Here is a 17,625-nt window from a genome sequence, read left to right on the forward strand (position 1 = left end):
ACTTTGAACTACTTTAAGTAACATTGAGAATATTGCAAGTTTGCATTCCTGTATATTTTGATTGATGGACAATTAATGTAAGAAGGAATAATGCTGATTCGTCTCTACCTCACGACTCTTATTTGACCACGACACAATAGCACAAACTTAAAAAATAATTTTGTGTGTATTTTTTTATTTGTGCACTTGGAGTTTGTGTTGTATATATATGTGCAATAAGAGTGGGATTGTCTCATCAACTTCAGTGTTTGCATTGCATTGCCTAAGATTTAAGATTTAGGGGGTGAGTTAGATACAAATTAGAGGCAACATGGCAATCAGTCACAACACTTTGGCATTTGCCTTTGGCATGCTAGGTAGGATATCTCATGCATTCAAAAAAAATTGATCAATATTTCCAATCCATTTTATATTAGTGATATGAGACAAATTATAATATATCATATTTCTAGCATCTCATTTGTATTGAATAAATTAAAGAATTAATTTATTTTTCTTTTTGATGCACAGGTAATGTCATTTCCTTCATGGTATTTTTGGCTCCAATGTAAGTATATACTTCCACTTAATTACTTAAAGCTATATAAATTGTATTATATAAAATAAAATATATTTGAACTTAACTTAGCCCCTCCAATAAATATTATTATACAGGACAACATTTTACCGGATCTACAAGAAAAAATCAACAGAGGGTTTTCAGTCACTACCTTATCTAGTGGCACTATTCAGTTCCATGCTGTGGTTGTATTATGCATTCCTCAAAAAAGATGAATTTCTCCTTATTACCATTAACTCTTTTGGGTGCGTCGTAGAGCTCATTTACATCATCTTGTACATAATCTATGCGACCAAGGATGCAAGGGTAATTGGCCTATATATACAGCTACCTTAATTAATTTCCATCATATAATTAAAATTTCTAGCTACTTTATAATAATTGATCAATATATATATATACTAAAGTTTTGTCCATAAATTCATTACATAATTGCAGAAATTAACTATTAAGCTGCTTTTGGCAATGAACATTGGATCATTTGGTTTGATCCTTTTGGTGACCAAGTACGCGGTGCATGGTCCGATTCGTGTCCAAGTTCTTGGATGGATTTGTGTTTCTATATCAGTCAGTGTTTTTGCAGCACCACTAACCATTGTGGCACAAGTTGTACGGACAAAGAGTGTTGAGTTTATGCCTTTCAATTTGTCATTCACACTCACATTGAGTGCAATTATGTGGTTTGGCTATGGTCTCTTCCTCAAGGACATATGCATTGCTGTAAGTATATATTTTAATTTTTTAATCATTATTTAATTTGATGAATCAAATTTTAATGATATTGACAATTATTAGTTAATTTATATGAATATTATTTTTATGTGTAGCTTCCAAATGTGCTTGGTTTTGCACTAGGGTTAGTTCAGATGATACTGTATTGCATATACAGAAATGGTGATAAGAAGAAGGCAAATTCAAAGGCAGCACTAAAAAGTGTTGTTATAGAGAGCTCATTGGGAGGAACTGGTGAAGTGTTTCAAGTCGAGAAAAATGATGGAGAAGAAGAGGAAGAGAAAAAGAAGACTATTGAAGAAACTGAGTATGACTCCAAAGTCTAATTTTATATATATATATATATATATATATATATATATATATATATATATATATATATATATATATATATATATATATATATATATATATATATATTCTTCCATAGTTTGTAGCTATACCTTAACTATTACATGTGCTAGCTAGTGAGTAGTGATCATTCTAAAATTATTGTGTATCTGTATTTTTATTTTTTAGTTTTGGAGGTGGGAGGGTCAATAAATTTTATTATGTCATCATTGTCAATATTGTGTTCGAAAAGTCATTAATTAATTGTGTTCCGTCTGTATATAAGTAAATATACAAATAAAAATAAAAGGTAAAAATCAATATAAAATTGATCATATATTAACAAAAAAATTAAATATAATTGATCATACATAATTTGACTCTGATACTACGACAATTAAACGTTTAAATTCAACACAAAAAAAAAAAAAAAAAAACTCCTTCAAAAAAATAAATAAATAAATAAAAACGTTTTCATTGATCATTTAAACCAACTAATTAACTAACCATAATCATAATATGTTACCAACGGCAGAAGTTAAACTCTCACAATTTAAAAAACCAATATTTTATTTTCAGTTGAGATACTTATTCACATTTAGTACCCGTGTACCTTAAGCATGATTACCTCTTTTTTTTTTTTTTTTTTTGGTACAAAGATTACCTCTTTTATTGTTGAACAAATAGATTACTTCTAATGTAGGAAAAATATTAAAAAAAACGTTTAATATTCAATTCAACTCATCACAAAACTAGGCAAAAGCCAAAAGAAAAATGTTCTTGCTAAGTATCAGAAATATGAACTTTGCTAGTGATGTGCCATGATCGAGGTTCACAATGTATGGTTTTTGGGTAGAAAACGTGGATACCTCTAGGGTTGTGAGCTAGGCCTATATATAGAGATACAAATACAAATATTTATCCTCGTCATGGCCTCGATCGTGGTTCCTCGGATAACCTTTGTCTTCTTTCCTTCCCATTATTGTCGTGCTTATAATCTTTTTGATGGAGTAACCAACGCATGGGCCTATGGATTTGTAGATGGTAAAGGACGAGTTGATGTTTATACTTCATCCGATCTCAAATATAAGTAAAAGTTTATTTTTTAGATTTATATAAAAACTAAAACCACATGTTTCAACTCAACCCATACTTGCACTATAACATCTATATTTTGATCCAAAATATTATTTTAATATTTATTTAATTTAGAAAGATATGCCACTAGACTTTTTTCTTGGAAAATAGTTTTCCTACATGTAATTGATTTTATATTAGAAAAATAATTTAGTTTAATAGACAATTAAATGATAAAATAAATGAACTTGCTAATTAAAATTTTGAAAATAAAAATTAAATGGAATTTAGGAACGAGTCAATTATTTTACAATGGAAGAAAAATCACCTCCATATTTCTAAACAAGTTTCAATGATGAAAATTTAAATAAATTAAATGACGTTGTAGATATTATGGCAAAAGTTTATTTTAATTAAAAATATCCATTTTTTTCCTGTATGTGCTTGAAGCAAAGCATTAATCAAACATCTCTTCTTTCACACCTAAAATAATAAGTTTAGACGATCAATTTTTGGTTCAAGACAAGATCATCGAAACTCATAAAAAAAGACATAAAATGAATAATAAAAATGCTTTTCAAATAAAAAGAAATAGCAAAAAAAGAAGTTTTTATCAAGAAAACATGAAATTATGCTCAATATGCATGACACGTGAGACTCGACAATGATCCAGATATATCATCCCATTTGGATAAATAATTTTCATTTAAATTGACAGATGTGATTAGGAAAATAACAACGCCGCATTTGACAATCAACCATGCATACTATATGACGTATGCCTCAATGTCATGAAACCATTTTTCACAAAATCAGTATCGTGAAAATTACTTTCCTCAAAATATTACCATGATGCATGAATTTTTTTTAGGGACCATGATGCATGTATTGTAAAAATATGATTTTTTTTTTTTTTTTTTTGGTTTAATTGCATTTTTGGACCCCTATCTTTCCAAAAGTTGCGGTTATGGACCCCTAACTAATTTAAATACAAAACAGCCCCCTATGTTTTGATTCTTTGCCAGTTTTGGACCCCCAATCCATTATTGACTCGGTCAACGCTGATGTGGCACCCTAAGTGAGGTGCCACGTGTCAAATTTTTTATTTTTATTTTGCCTTGGGGGTCCAAAACTGCCAAAGAATCAAAACATAGGGGGTTGTTTTGTATTTAAATTAGTTAGGGGTCCAAAACCGCAACTTTTGAAAAGATAGGGGTCCAAAAGTGCAATTAAACCTTTTTTTTCTCTCAATAATATGCACTTATACCAACAATAAAATGAATTTGTACCCAAAAAAAAAAAAAGAACCATGCAATGGCCAATTTCAAGTTCAAAATCATCTCTAAGGTTCTTGGAGATAGATTAGCCAAAATCATGCCTGAAATTGTTTCAACTGAGCAGAGGGGTTTAATACAAGGAAGTAACATTAAGGATTGCATCTGTTTAGCATCAGAAGCTGCAAATCTTCTTCATAAGAAAGCATTTGGGGGAACCTGGCTTTAAAGATTGATATCTCTAAAGCATTTGATACCCTTGATTGGAGCTTTCTTCTTTCAGTTCTCAAGTGTCTTGGTTTTAATGAAATTTTTTGCAAATGGATAGAGGTGATTCTTAACTCTGCAACTCTTTCAATCAATATTAATGGCAGTCAATAGGGTTATTTCCATTGCAAGAGAGGGGTGAGGCAGGGGGACCCCTCTCTCCCCTTTTATTTTGTCTGGCAGAAGATGTTTTAAATAGGAGTATCTCAAAATTAGTGGAGGAGGGAAAGCTTGAATTGATTAAAGCTTCCAGATTCTCCAATATTCCATCACATAGTTTGTATGCTGATGACATAATGGTTTACTGTAAGGGTAAACAATCTTGTCTATTAGCTCTCAAGGACACTTTCACAAGGTATGCACTAGCATCAGGGCAGATGAATAATGTAAACAAGTCAACCATTTCAGGTTCCATTCCACCATCTAGATTACATCATCTTGCATAGTTAATTGGCTTCAGCATTGGCCAGTTACCATTCTCTTATTTAGGAGTTCCCATTTTCAAAGGGAAACCTAAATCATTGCATTTCCAACCTTTAGCAGACAAGATCAAACTAAAGCTTAGTGCTTGGAAAGCCTCATTACTGTCCATTTATGGTAGAATTCAGCTAGTAAAGTCAGTGATTCAAGGAATGTTGATACATAGTATAACTGTTTATTCTTGGCCCATTTCTTCATTAAAGGATCTGGAAAGATGTATAAAAAATTTCATCTGGAGTGAGGATATCACTCAAAGGAAGCTTGTTACTATGGCTTGGAAAATGCTTTATAGACCATTTGATGAAGGAGGCTTAGGTCTGAAATCTTTAATCAAAATTAATGAAGCCTCAAACCTCAAGCTTTGTTGGAATTTGCTTAATTCTGATGAAATGTGGGCAGTCATCCTAAAAAATAGAGTTCTCAGATATAGGAGACATATTGTTCATCATGTTTCTTCCTCAATTTGGAGCAATGTCAAAAGTGAATATACCACATTTCATGAGAATTCCACATGTTTGTTAGGAAATGGGGAAAATATCAAGTTCTGGACTGATAGTTGGTGTGGGCCTCCCCCTTTGTGAGGTGTTTCATATTCGCCCTAACATTCACAACTCTCTTACTTCTAGAGTCTATGATTATCTGAATGATTTTCAATGGATAATACCTTGGCAGCTTCAAGTACAATTTCCTAATCTCACACAAATTGTTGAAAACATTGTGATTCCTTTGGAGCATAAGCAAGTTAAGCTGATGTGGACAAACTCTAAATCTGGTGATGTTTCACTCAAGGATGCTTATCAATTGAAATCTCACACAATGCAGAAGATTCATTGGGCCACAACTATATGGAGTATTGACATTCCTCCATCCAGATCATTTGTAGCATGGAGAATTATGCATGACAGAATGCCTATAGATGAAAAGCTTAAGGAAAGAGATTGTAAGTTCCCATCCATCTGCACCCTTTGTCTGAGTCAAGAAGAAACAACATTTCACTTATTCTTTGCTTGCCCTTATGCAATGAGAATCTAGAACCGGCTAGCTAATACTCTAAATTTCAATTTTCACTTTAACAATATTGACGAAATTTGGCACATCTGTGATAGAAGGTGGAACCCTCAGTGCAAGATAGTGATCAAAGCAGCCATCATCAATGTCTTATCAACTATTTGGTTTTCCAGGAATACAACTAGATTCAAAGATAAAACAATACATTGGAAGAGTGCCATTTCTTTAATCTCTTCTAATGTAGCTTTATCTGGTAACAACTCCAAAGCTTCATCAAACTCATCAATGTCGGATTTTTCTATCATCAAGAAGTTCAGAGTTAATATTCACTCTCCTAGGGCTCCTCAGATCAAAGAGGTCATATGGCATCCTCCTATTAGTCATTGGATTAAAGGAAATACATATGGTTCATCTTCTGCTTTAGCTTCTGCAAGTGGTATTATTTTTAGAAACTCTAAAGCTGATTATTTACTTTGCATATCTGAAAATCTTGGTATGGTTTCTGCCTTTCATGCTGAATTAATTGGTGCAATAAGAGCCATAGAGATAGCTTATCATAAGAATTGGTTAAATTTCTGGTTGAAATCTGATTCCATACTAGTGGTGAATGCTTTCTCTAACAAGAGCATAGTTCCTTGGCACTTAAGCAATAGATGGCTTAATTGTATGAAACTTTTAGCTAGCATGAATTTTGTTATATCTCATATTTTTAGAGAAGGAAATCAGTGTGCTGATTCCCTTGCAAACTTTGGCTTAACAATTCAAGAATTGTTTTCTTGGGAATCTGCTTCATCCTTCATTTCTAGCTTTTTAATTCAAAACAAGTTAGGTATGCCTAACTATAAGTTTGTTTCTTCTTGAGGGTTTGATCTATGTTCCCCCTCTACTTTGTAATATTTTTTTCTTTAAATGGAATTTTGGTTGCAGCACCATGTTGTAACCTTTTTGTTTAAAAAAATAAATCAACACAAAATAACTTCAGCCACTGATGAATTGTTAGTAGAGTTCAAATGAATTTGAATGGTTTTGGAGTTGAAAAAGATAGAAAATGAGGAGACAAGGAAGACAAACATTATGTCACGATTTTGCTACCAATTTCAAGAGTTTGCATTCGACAAACATCGTGTCATGAATTACTCAAATTGTGACACGATATTAGCAGCGCCAAGATGGAAATTAGAATTTTTCAAAGGATTGGGTTTGCAGAATTGAAAAAATATTAAAACCAGGTTTGTTTCAGAGGAAAATGTTCAAAATTTTGAGAGGAAAATCACATTTTAGGAGCTAAAGAACTGAAGATCGGGTGGAAGACCATCAAAACTCATAGTCAATCATCATATTTTTGTAATGAATTCTATTCGTGTATTAGTTGTTTATATTGTAGCCATGAGTAACTAATTCCTTTGTGATTAGGTCCTAGATGACTATTCTATCTTTTGGGCATGTGATCTGGAAACTCCATTTAGTTATAATTGCAAATATTGTATATTTAGTATAATTTGTTCTTAATACTTTTATGTTCTCATCAAATATAAATTAAACTTAGAGATTATACGACTGTTGACACCACCTTATAACGTGGATTTTATTATATTGTTTAACTTAACAGACAATTTAGGGATAGAAAGTTGTTAAGTTGTGATTTCTAAAATTAACGGACATTCAAACCTTTGAAGATTATGGATTCACCTAAGAGATTAGGGGATTGTAATATGAAAAGAGGACTCTGAGTCAAGGGATTGACTGAGCTATTTTCTTAATTATCGTAAACTAGATGAATAATTAATGTTTAGGTTTAGATTACCAATTAGCGATGAACAAATGATTCGAAAGACCTGATCATTTCTCTTAAATTATTTATTCTAAATTGCAAATCAAACCAATTGCCTTAGTGCATCCCCCAATTAATTATATTTTGAATATTGATGAAATTGCCAAGTAGAAATTAGAGTAGTCCTTGTGGATACAAATTTAATTATTGCTTTGAAATAAATTAGTACACTTGCTAAAATTGTATCAACCACCCTAAAAAAATATCAAATAACATGAACTTTAAAGCAAACAAAACTTTTTACATGTAGGGTTCACATGCACAAAACCTTATCATTAGGAATGAAGATTAAGTATAATGTCCAATAAGAATAAAGATTTTGTTAAAACAAGAATGGTTCATACAAGTCTATAAGGTTTTGATGATAACAAAATATTGAAGAACAATTGGAATACTAACATATGTTCAAGTGTGCAGATTCAAGAATATATCTATCATGAAGAAAGAACATATGAAGAGCATTAGAAAGAACTAGAGAAGCTTAAAAGACTATGGTGGAATATCTAAAAATGGGTCAACCAGAAGTCAACGTCCTTAAAAAGAATAATGTCTCACAGAAGCTGGAGAGTTATCTCAACAGATTCTGTGTGGGATATCACACTCAGAATCTGACTAGCATACTTGGATATGAAGGACCCACAATCCACGTACGTTTTTTATTTTTAACTTGAGTTTGACGAATTTCGTTGAGGTTGGATTTGTTGGAGTATGGAGGGAAAGTGCAAGGAAATAGGTTTGAACCACAAATGGTGGTTTTTGTATGTATTCACAGTGTATCAGGACGTAACTATCGAACGGTTCGGGGATTACGAACGGAGAGGGTCAAATTCGAAAATTCGAGGGACATACAAGCAAGTCAAAGGGCCTAATGAGCAATTTTCATACTTCTTTTGTCCGTTATTTAAATTGGGTTTACATTTCTCAAAAGTTCAAAAGTTTGGTTGTTCATTCCAAGTCACTACTTGTTTACATTTTACACTTAAATAATCCGATTATTATCTTTAAGCCATCCGATGTGGCATTTTTTTCCTTTTATTGTGGTCTTTTTTTGTCTATCAAATATTAAATATTATTGGTTGTTTGTAATCTCCATGAGTTAAAATATCATTTGTACCCCTTTCAATTAAATTCATATACAATTAAAAGAAAGTGTTCAATAGAGACCAATATAATTGTCAGGACAAGAAGTTTATAAGCGGTATATACCTTCTTAGTCGAAAACCAGTGTGCTATGCTTTATTGACTAGACATAGATATATGGCTTGCATGTTGCTTTGGAGTTTTGATTATGATTTGCTAATTAAGAAAATATATATTACTATTATGCACTCTAGCTCATAATATAGCTCCTATGTTTGTACGATTAAACCTGGTCCCTGCTACATAGTTGTAATGGATGGTAGTGGTCTGATATTATGGTAAAGTAATTAACACATTCAATGCAATAATGTAAATAAATAAATTAACCTAAGCTAGCTACATTTTATTGCATGTCGGTTGCAAGATTCGCTGAGCTCTTATAACCTTTAATGCACACTTTATTTATTTTTTAGCTAGCTAGCCCTAAAATGCAATGCAAGTGTATTAAATAGTAACCCCTGATTTTATTCTTCAATTGAAGTATCACGACTCATTTTACAGCAAAAAAAAGTAGTATCAAGATTCATGGTTGGTTGACTGCTGTAATATTCAGATTTGATTCTATAGTTTGAAGCTTAATTAATGGTGGAAGAGGCTTGTTTAAGTGACCTGTGTCGACCACTAAACCGAAGGCTGTGTGACTCAGTCCAATTACATTAATTTATAAATGATTCCTTAATTCTAAGCTGCGAAAAAAAAGCATGATTAGTGAATCTGAGTTAATCAGCTTTTGTGTCTAAATGGTGGTCATGAATCATGCATGAAATGATGCTAATGAACTAACTTTGGTCTCTCATTAGACGGTGGAAAAGAGTAAAATAGAAAGCACTAAATGAACCGTGTATATTTCTCTAGTAACACTTTGGGCTGTTTCATTCTTCCGGCACCTTTTAATTAGTAAAATTATATAGGACCCATTTCCTTTTATTTAATACATCCACCCATGCTGCTCCTCACAAATGGAAAGCTCTATTTTTCCCATTCGAATGAATTTTGAAAGGGAAAAAAGGTCGGAGCTTCTACGGTGTAATCAGGAAAAGAAATTTTAATGTTCAAACCTTTTAAAGAATTTGGATTGGACTTAACCCAAATTTTACAAAATTGATGTGTATGATGAGAAGGACTTTTCACTTATAAATTTATGTTTAACATTTTACGGGACTTTATCATACGTTAAGAGTAAACATCATGAGACTGACTCAAGTGATTTAATAGTAGTTGATTCTACGAATCTTTAAATTGATTCTAATGTTCTTAAAATTTGAGTTGAGTCTAATTCAATTTTTACAAAACGAACTTGTAAGATGATAAATACACCCACTTATAAACTTTATGTTCAAACCTTTTAGTACTCTTTTAACAATTTTTAATATTCAAAGGTTAGACTACCATTTTTTAAGACAAGGTAGAGATCCAAGATATCATATTTTACAAGGCTATTTCTAGAGAAAGCATTAATAAAGATTTAATTTTAATAAAGATCAATTAAAACACAAAGTAAAGTGTGTCTGTTTTGTAAATTGTGTGTATGAGTGAAACTTTCTGTGTGTTTTGTATATGGGTGTGTGTGTTTTGTGTGTGTGAGAGTTTTTTTTCCTTCTATTTTTATTTTTTTAATGGTTAGTGGTTTGTGTGCGAGGGAATCATGCTTTACGCCAAAATGAGGGAGGAGGAGGAGGACTACTTCCACAAATACAATTAGAAAGGTCCCTACAAATCATTAATCAGCTCCATTCAAAGGTCTAGGATTGACTAGCTTTGACCACCAAGAATAATGTTTAAATCAATACTTTAATATGCTCCATTAGGTGGGATACTTTGAGTATGAGGAAGGAGTATGGAGGGTTGGGAGTTACGAGGTTGCGAGAGTTTAATATTGCTTTGTTGGGTAAATGGTGTTGGTGGTTGTTATTGGAGAGAGAAGCTTTGTGGCGAAAGGTGTTAGTGGCTAGGTATGGTGTGGCGGATGGAGGTTTGGAGGATGGGGGCCGGAGTTGTTCTTCGTGGTGGAGGGAGATAGTGAGGATTAGAGATGGGATAGGCGAGGGTGGAGAGGGCTGATTTGGGACGTGTGTTAGGAGGAGGGTGGGAGACAGTACAAAAACAGATTTTTGGCGTGATCGTTGGTGCGGAGATGTTCCACTGTGTGACCGTTTTAGTCGCCTTTATGACTTGGCTGTTAACAAATCAATCTCAGTTATGAATATGTTCTTGTTGGGGTGGACGTGGGTGGGGAGGCGTTGCGGTGGCGTCAGCGATTGTGGGCTTGGGAGGAAAAGTTGGTAGAGGAGTGTAGGGTTTTATTACTAACAGTTTCCTTACAGGAATCAGTGACAGATAGATGACTTTGGTTACCAAATCAGGATGGTGGGTATTCTGTACGTGGAGTCTATGACATGTTGACATCACAGGAGCAGCCCCAGTTACATCAAAATATGGAGTTAATTTGGCATAAACAGGTTCATCTCAAAGTCTCTATCCTTGCTTGGCGACTTCTGAGGGATCGGTTACCTACAAAAAAAATCATTTGGCAAACCGTGGCATTTTACCTTTGGAGGCGCGGTTGTGTGTTTCTGGTTGCGAGAACGTTGAAGATGTTAATCATTTGTTTTTGTCTTGTTCAACTTTTAGTGCCTTATGGCCAATGGTGCGGGCATGGCTCGGAGTGGTAGGGGTCGACTCTCAATCAAATTCAGATCATTTTTTGCAATTTATTAATTATGCAGGTTGTTCGAGAGGGCGACGTTCTTTCTTCCACTTGATTTGGTTGCTTTGTGTTTCGGTGTTGTGGAATGAACGAAATGATATGATTTTTAGAAATAGACAAAGCTCTTTGCCACAAATGCTAGATAAAGTGAAATCAACTTCTTTGTGGTGGTTAAAGGCTTGTAATGTTGTATTTAGTTTTGGTACTCAACAGTGGTGGTCGAGTCTGCTTTCACGTCTGGGTATTGACTGATTTGGTTGTAATTTTGTTTGGACCTTGACATTTTCGTGATTGTTTTGGCACACCTTGTGCGGTAACAATTACGGTGTCCATGTTAATATATCTTATTTTTGCTTGTTCAAAAAAAAAAATATGCTCCATTAGTTTGGAGATGCATTAATCATATATTTCCCATATCAGAGACACCCTTCATGTAACAATCAACACTGTATTTTAAAAAAAAATAAAAAATATTTGCCTCAAAATGAGCCACTTATTTGTAAAAAAAAGTATCGTTCTAAAATGATTGACCTCCCTCTTTCAATACAACATAAATTATTTTTTTCAATCTCTTATCTTTATGAATGACAAATATTAATAGTTAGTTGGGACTGAGATCATCTCCCATGAGATGTGTGTACAGTGGAAACTGAACCATCTATTTCGTATACCATTTGTAGATTTGGAAGATTTTAAAAGTGAGGATGTACTTCACTGCACACTCTCTGCTGAATATCCCGCTGGAGAGGATATGAATTTTGGAATCCTCTCTTCTCCATAATTATAGCATATGGGATCAAGTCATTAAGCTACTTCACACAAAAAGTTTATCTCTTTTATTTATACGAATTACTTAATTTTTGTGAAGTGGTCTATGTCGGATATTTTTTTAGAAAATTCATATTTTTTATCTCCTAGTATAGCTTGTATAGGATCTTTGCCTATTAAATTTCTGGGAATTACTCTGGGGAAAATCCTAGAAAAGGCGAAACTTGGTGACTGTTGAACGAATTGTTGAGAAAAAAACTTGGTTTGTGAAGGGTCGTCAACTTAATCACGAATTATCTGACACAGTTGACTGATTTGTGGCTTTTGGAAGTTCGGATGGTGTTGAAATTTGCGGTCTCCATATATTGATAGTATACGTAGTATGTTGAGAAATGGTGAAGCTATTGGTTTTTAGAAGTAGGAATTGAGCGGAAGCGAGGGATTACTTTTCTCTTTTAAACTACACTACAAAATATATTTTTTAAAATCAATGAAGTGTGATTAAAGCATTGGGAAATGATATTTGTACAATCAATTTGTGACAACTTTATCTCTCATACTCACATTATACTTTTACTTAATCTCACTATTGCTTTGGTTTTCGTACCAATATATACTTTTCGTTTTCAATTTATAGTTGTCCCATAAGTTGTCAAATAAATGGTTATTAAAATAACACATATCGTAAATATTAAATAATCATTTATCTTATTGTTCTTTTAATATTTTAAAATATAGACTTAGCATTCCAAAGCTTTCCCCCGAAAAATCCTCTAAAACTCTCTTCCCACACAGACCCTAATGGAGTTCCCTCAACTGATGGGTGGTAGTGGAGTTGGGATTGGTCTGAGGAGTTGACTAAGTCGAACTTAACATATGTGGTCGAGTTGGAAGTCTTATAGTTGAGAGTATAGTTTTAAATGGTGGTTAGCGTTGTTGTGGAAACTGTGAAGCGCATTGAAGTCATTGTAACATGAAATGTTTTTAAATTTGAGCAATGATAGGTTGACCACTCCATGTGGCATACACCCCTTGTACCTCTACACACAAAAGTGACACATGACCATGTGGCCTCCACACACTCACCAACTTTATCTCTCACTTTCTCTTCTCCCTAGTACCACATGGAGGTGTACAAGGATGATACAAAAAAGGATGTCAGCTTATAATTAATCTTTAAATTTACTCATCATAGAAATGTTTTAGCTTGCGCTATGTATCAAAATTTTGAAAACATATTAAGTGTTCCTTGTATGATTAATTTCATGGACTAAATTGACTAATGAAAGACAAGTTTAAAGATAAACCAAATCAAGTAAGTTAAGACACATTTGTGGACCTAACTCGCAAGAGACATATTTTGAGATATTTTTATAATCGTGATATATTTAAGGGCTTATGTGATAGTATCTCCCACATTTCCATTGGACTAAAATGAATACACATAAAGTGTCTTATTGTGTGATAGTATCTTATTGTTCACTTGAATTTCGAGTCACTAGATCATTTAACGAAAAGAAATTAGGGATGGATGAGGTAGTACCACTTACAAACCTATAAAGTGTCTACACATTTTCTCACGGGATGAATACATACATTGTAGAACTTGAATCAATTACATCTCACAGGCCATCCTTTAACATTTAAGTTAAACAAAAACAAAATGTAAATAACTTATCAAATTAGAATTTAATTAGCAACTTGTCCTTCAAATGGTAAAATTAAAATCCGTACCTAACTAACCCATACCCCCTAGTTATGTTCGTTCTGCCTCAGTAACGTTAAAGGAATCTAAGCAACTTGCCAGCAATAAAAGAAAAAATTAAAAACCAAAGTAAGAAGGCTAACAAGTTTAATTTGCATGAATGTTGAAATGCATCATCCTATGGTGAAGAATATAGAAATATTAATTAAAGTGTATTAATGCTGATTCCACCCTGACGTACTTACATTTTCTCATGGGAGCCAGTTTGCAATAAATAATTTATTGTGAAGATCCTTTCTAAGTAATTTTTAATTACTTACTCTTAGGAAGTGTGTATATATAGAGTGGGATTGTGAAGGACCCTCCTCACCATCAGCATCAATAATAACTGCATGCACGTGTTTTAGGGTTTGAGTTTGGAAGAATATAGTTTCTCTCCTCTCTCTCCCTGCACTGCACCCTCTAATATTTTGTGTAGTTGTTGTTGTTGTTGCTGAAGTCAAAAACATGGCCATTAGTCACAACACTTTGGCTTTTACCTTTGGCATGCTTGGTACGTAGCATAAAGTTAAACACATGACACATAATTGTATTTTACTTTTTTGTTCTAGGCAAATATATATACAAGTACTTGATTCTAATTTGATTTTCATATATAATAAAGTACATTTTACACATATTTTCTAAACTATAAATATCAATGCATATAGGTTAATCCCACTTCATTTTAGCACCTTACTACCACATTTTTCACACATAAACACTTTTAACCTTTTATATACATATGTACAGGTAACGTCATTTCGTTCTTGGTATTCTTGGCTCCAATGTAAGTATTTATTTAAGTATGTATCAATTAACATTATGCTTTCATTAGTAAAATTAAAAAATAATAATTAATTTAACTTGCAGATCAACATTTTACCGTATATACAAGAAGAAATCGACAGAGGGTTTTCAGTCACTACCTTACCTAGTAGCTTTGTTCAGCTCCATGCTTTGGTTGTACTATGCATTGCTCAAAAAAGATGCTTTTCTCCTCATTACCATAAACTCATTTGGATGTGTGGTAGAGACCATCTACATCATATTGTACATCATCTATGCACCAAGGGATGCAAGGGTATTATTATACATTTACTAATCCAATAATTATATTGAACATTAATATATAAAGTTAATTAATTTGTTCCTTAAATATTTATTATTATATTGTAGAACTTAACTTTCAAGTTACTTTCGGCAATGAATGTGGGGTCCTTTGCTTTGATCCTCATAGTCACTAACTATGCCGTGCATGGTCCACTTCGTGTCCAAGTTCTTGGATGGGTTTGTGTTTCCCTTAGTGTTAGTGTCTTTGCAGCACCACTAAGCATTGTGGTATGTACTCAATTAATAAATATATAACATACTCTAGTTTGATTTATGAACTTAATATATGGATCTAATAATTTTCTTGAAATTTATATATATGTAGGCTCAAGTTGTTCGTACAAAGAGTGTTGAATTTATGCCTTTCAATTTGTCATTCACTCTCACATTGAGTGCCACAATGTGGTTTGGCTATGGTCTCTTCCTCAAGGACATATGCATTGCTGTAAGTGTTAATTACTTGTTATAAAATTAGTGGTGAATAAAAATTTCTTCTTATTTACTTACTTGTCATAATTTTATTATTTTTAGTAACTTTGTTACTAATTAAATGATTGCATTGTGAATGATTAATGTGCGTGCAGCTACCAAATGTGTTGGGTTTCGTATTGGGGTTACTTCAGATGCTACTGTATGCAATCTACAGGAATGGTGGGGAAAAAGCTATGAAAAAGGAAAAGAAAGCACCAATTGAGCCACCCAAAAGTATTGTTATAGAGACCCAATTGGAGAAAATTGAACAAGAAAAGAAGAACAAGGATGATGATAATGAGGAAAAGGATAAAAGTGAGGAACCTATCGGTTGTGGAGTTTAAATGTTTTTTTTTAGTTAATTATGTTGTTGTTTCGTGAGCACTACTATGGCCACGATATCTTCTACTTTAATTTCATTTAGTTGTAGCTACATGCATGCATGTGCTAGTGATTATGTCTTTAAGCTTTCACCATTTATCAATCTTGCATTGTAAATCTTGCCATCCATGAATTAATGATGTTTCACCCTTTCTTTTCAATTCATAACATAAATTAATAGAATAGTTAGATTTTCCTTTTTATGTTACTTAGGCTGATAAAAAAAACTAATTAATGATACACACCATCTTCCTCACTTTCTTAATGCCTCAGAGTGATTTCTCTTGAATTTACCAAATATTTAAAACTAGTCTTATTGTTTACCAAAAATACCGGTAAACACGAAGCTTCCTTTAAGATAGTTTCATCCTCAACCTTCTCAAACATAGAATTACCCACATATTGATGGATGAGGGTTACAACTTGTTGTATTTCTTCTTTATATTTGACAATTCTTCTTTCTCATTGAAACAAACTTTCTTCATCTTATGGCTTCTCATAGCCTTTCTCTATAATCTCTAATGCACCTCGAGAGCCTAACACAACATTCGTGTGAAGACACCACTTTTTATAATTCTCTTTTTTAACAAGAGAAAAGTGGAAAGAATTGTATTCACGATTCGCCCTATCTCTCAACTCTATACTCTCAATTCTCACAATTAAGCTCTTGATCCCATTTTGTTGAAAATATATAAATATTCTTAATATAGAACTCACAATATGCTTGATGTAAACACCAAGTTTCCTTTGAGGTATTTATACATGGGAGCTTCTATGGTGCAGTTAGGAAACTGATTTTTTTACTTCACCAAAAAAGTCATTTTCATGACTTCACCATAGAATTTTCCTATATATATATATATATATATATATATATATAACAATTATATCTCTATAACAAATATATTTCTACAACAAATAATATAATATTTCTTCACTTATTCCGCTTAACTCTTCTAATTTCCAAAACAGCCCCCACAACTTAATCTTATTTTATTTCAAATCTTATTCTATTAAATAATAAAATAAGCCTCTTAATAAATCAACAACACCTCACAAAAATCATATAAATCACATAAGCATAAAAATAGACTCTAAACTCAATAAAATAAATAAATATTTAAAATAGGGCATTACATAAAAGACCTAAATGGAAAAAAAATAAAGATAAAGGGCCAAAGTGTTAAAAATAAATAAGATAAATGACCTCTAATGTAATCTTGTCTATAATTAAATAAAAATTAAAAGTATTAAAAGTAACTTTATGATTAAAATTGATTTTTTTTTATAAAAAATTGACTCATTTATGACATTTAATGTTGTCAATATATATTACATTTTGATTGGTTGGTTGATATCATGAGGGGGTAAATATCCTAAAGAGTAATCTAGAGAAAACCAATTAAAGAGGATTAGTGTTATTGATCATTTGTAGATGTGTGTTTATCATTATTTATAGAATTTTTCTAATTACACCCTGTTTAATCATGCTTGCACCTTAAAATGATAAAATTACCCTTCCATAAAATTAATTTTCAAAAAGCATCTTCCTTTTTTCTTGGTTACACCATAAAATCCCTCTTCAATTTAAGTAGGTCATGTAAACTTAGTTTCAGTAGGTCATGTAAACTGAGTTTAAGTATACATATTTAAATTCAGTTTAAGTAGGTCATATAAACCGAGTTTAAGTGTACATTTAAAAGTTCAACCTTGTTCAATGATTCTATGTAATCTCAGTTTAAG

At 32.4% G+C, this 17,625-nt stretch overlaps 2 protein-coding genes across 2 annotated transcripts; both read left to right on the top strand.

Moving 5' to 3' along the window:
- Nucleotides 1-237: 237 nt before the first annotated feature.
- Nucleotides 238-1,627, top strand: LOC25499784 (bidirectional sugar transporter N3-like). Its single transcript, XM_024770210.2, has 5 exons — nucleotides 238-356; nucleotides 511-547; nucleotides 655-865; nucleotides 998-1,279; nucleotides 1,387-1,627. The coding sequence occupies exons 1-5, from the start codon at nucleotides 311-313 to the stop codon at nucleotides 1,615-1,617; spliced, it is 807 nt and encodes a 268-aa protein (XP_024625978.2). The 5' UTR covers nucleotides 238-310; the 3' UTR covers nucleotides 1,618-1,627.
- Nucleotides 1,628-14,246: 12,619 nt separating this feature from the next.
- On the top strand, nucleotides 14,247-16,043 carry LOC25499785 (bidirectional sugar transporter N3-like). Its single transcript, XM_013592326.3, has 6 exons — nucleotides 14,247-14,431; nucleotides 14,671-14,707; nucleotides 14,791-15,001; nucleotides 15,097-15,258; nucleotides 15,356-15,475; nucleotides 15,615-16,043. Exons 1-6 carry the CDS (start codon nucleotides 14,386-14,388, stop codon nucleotides 15,843-15,845), a joined length of 807 nt encoding a protein of 268 aa, XP_013447780.1. The 5' UTR covers nucleotides 14,247-14,385; the 3' UTR covers nucleotides 15,846-16,043.
- The last annotated feature ends 1,582 nt before the right edge of the window (nucleotides 16,044-17,625 follow it).

Source organism: Medicago truncatula, chromosome 7, assembly GCF_003473485.1.
Source record: "Medicago truncatula cultivar Jemalong A17 chromosome 7, MtrunA17r5.0-ANR, whole genome shotgun sequence".
In the NCBI taxonomy this organism is placed as follows: Eukaryota; Viridiplantae; Streptophyta; class Magnoliopsida; order Fabales; family Fabaceae; genus Medicago; species Medicago truncatula.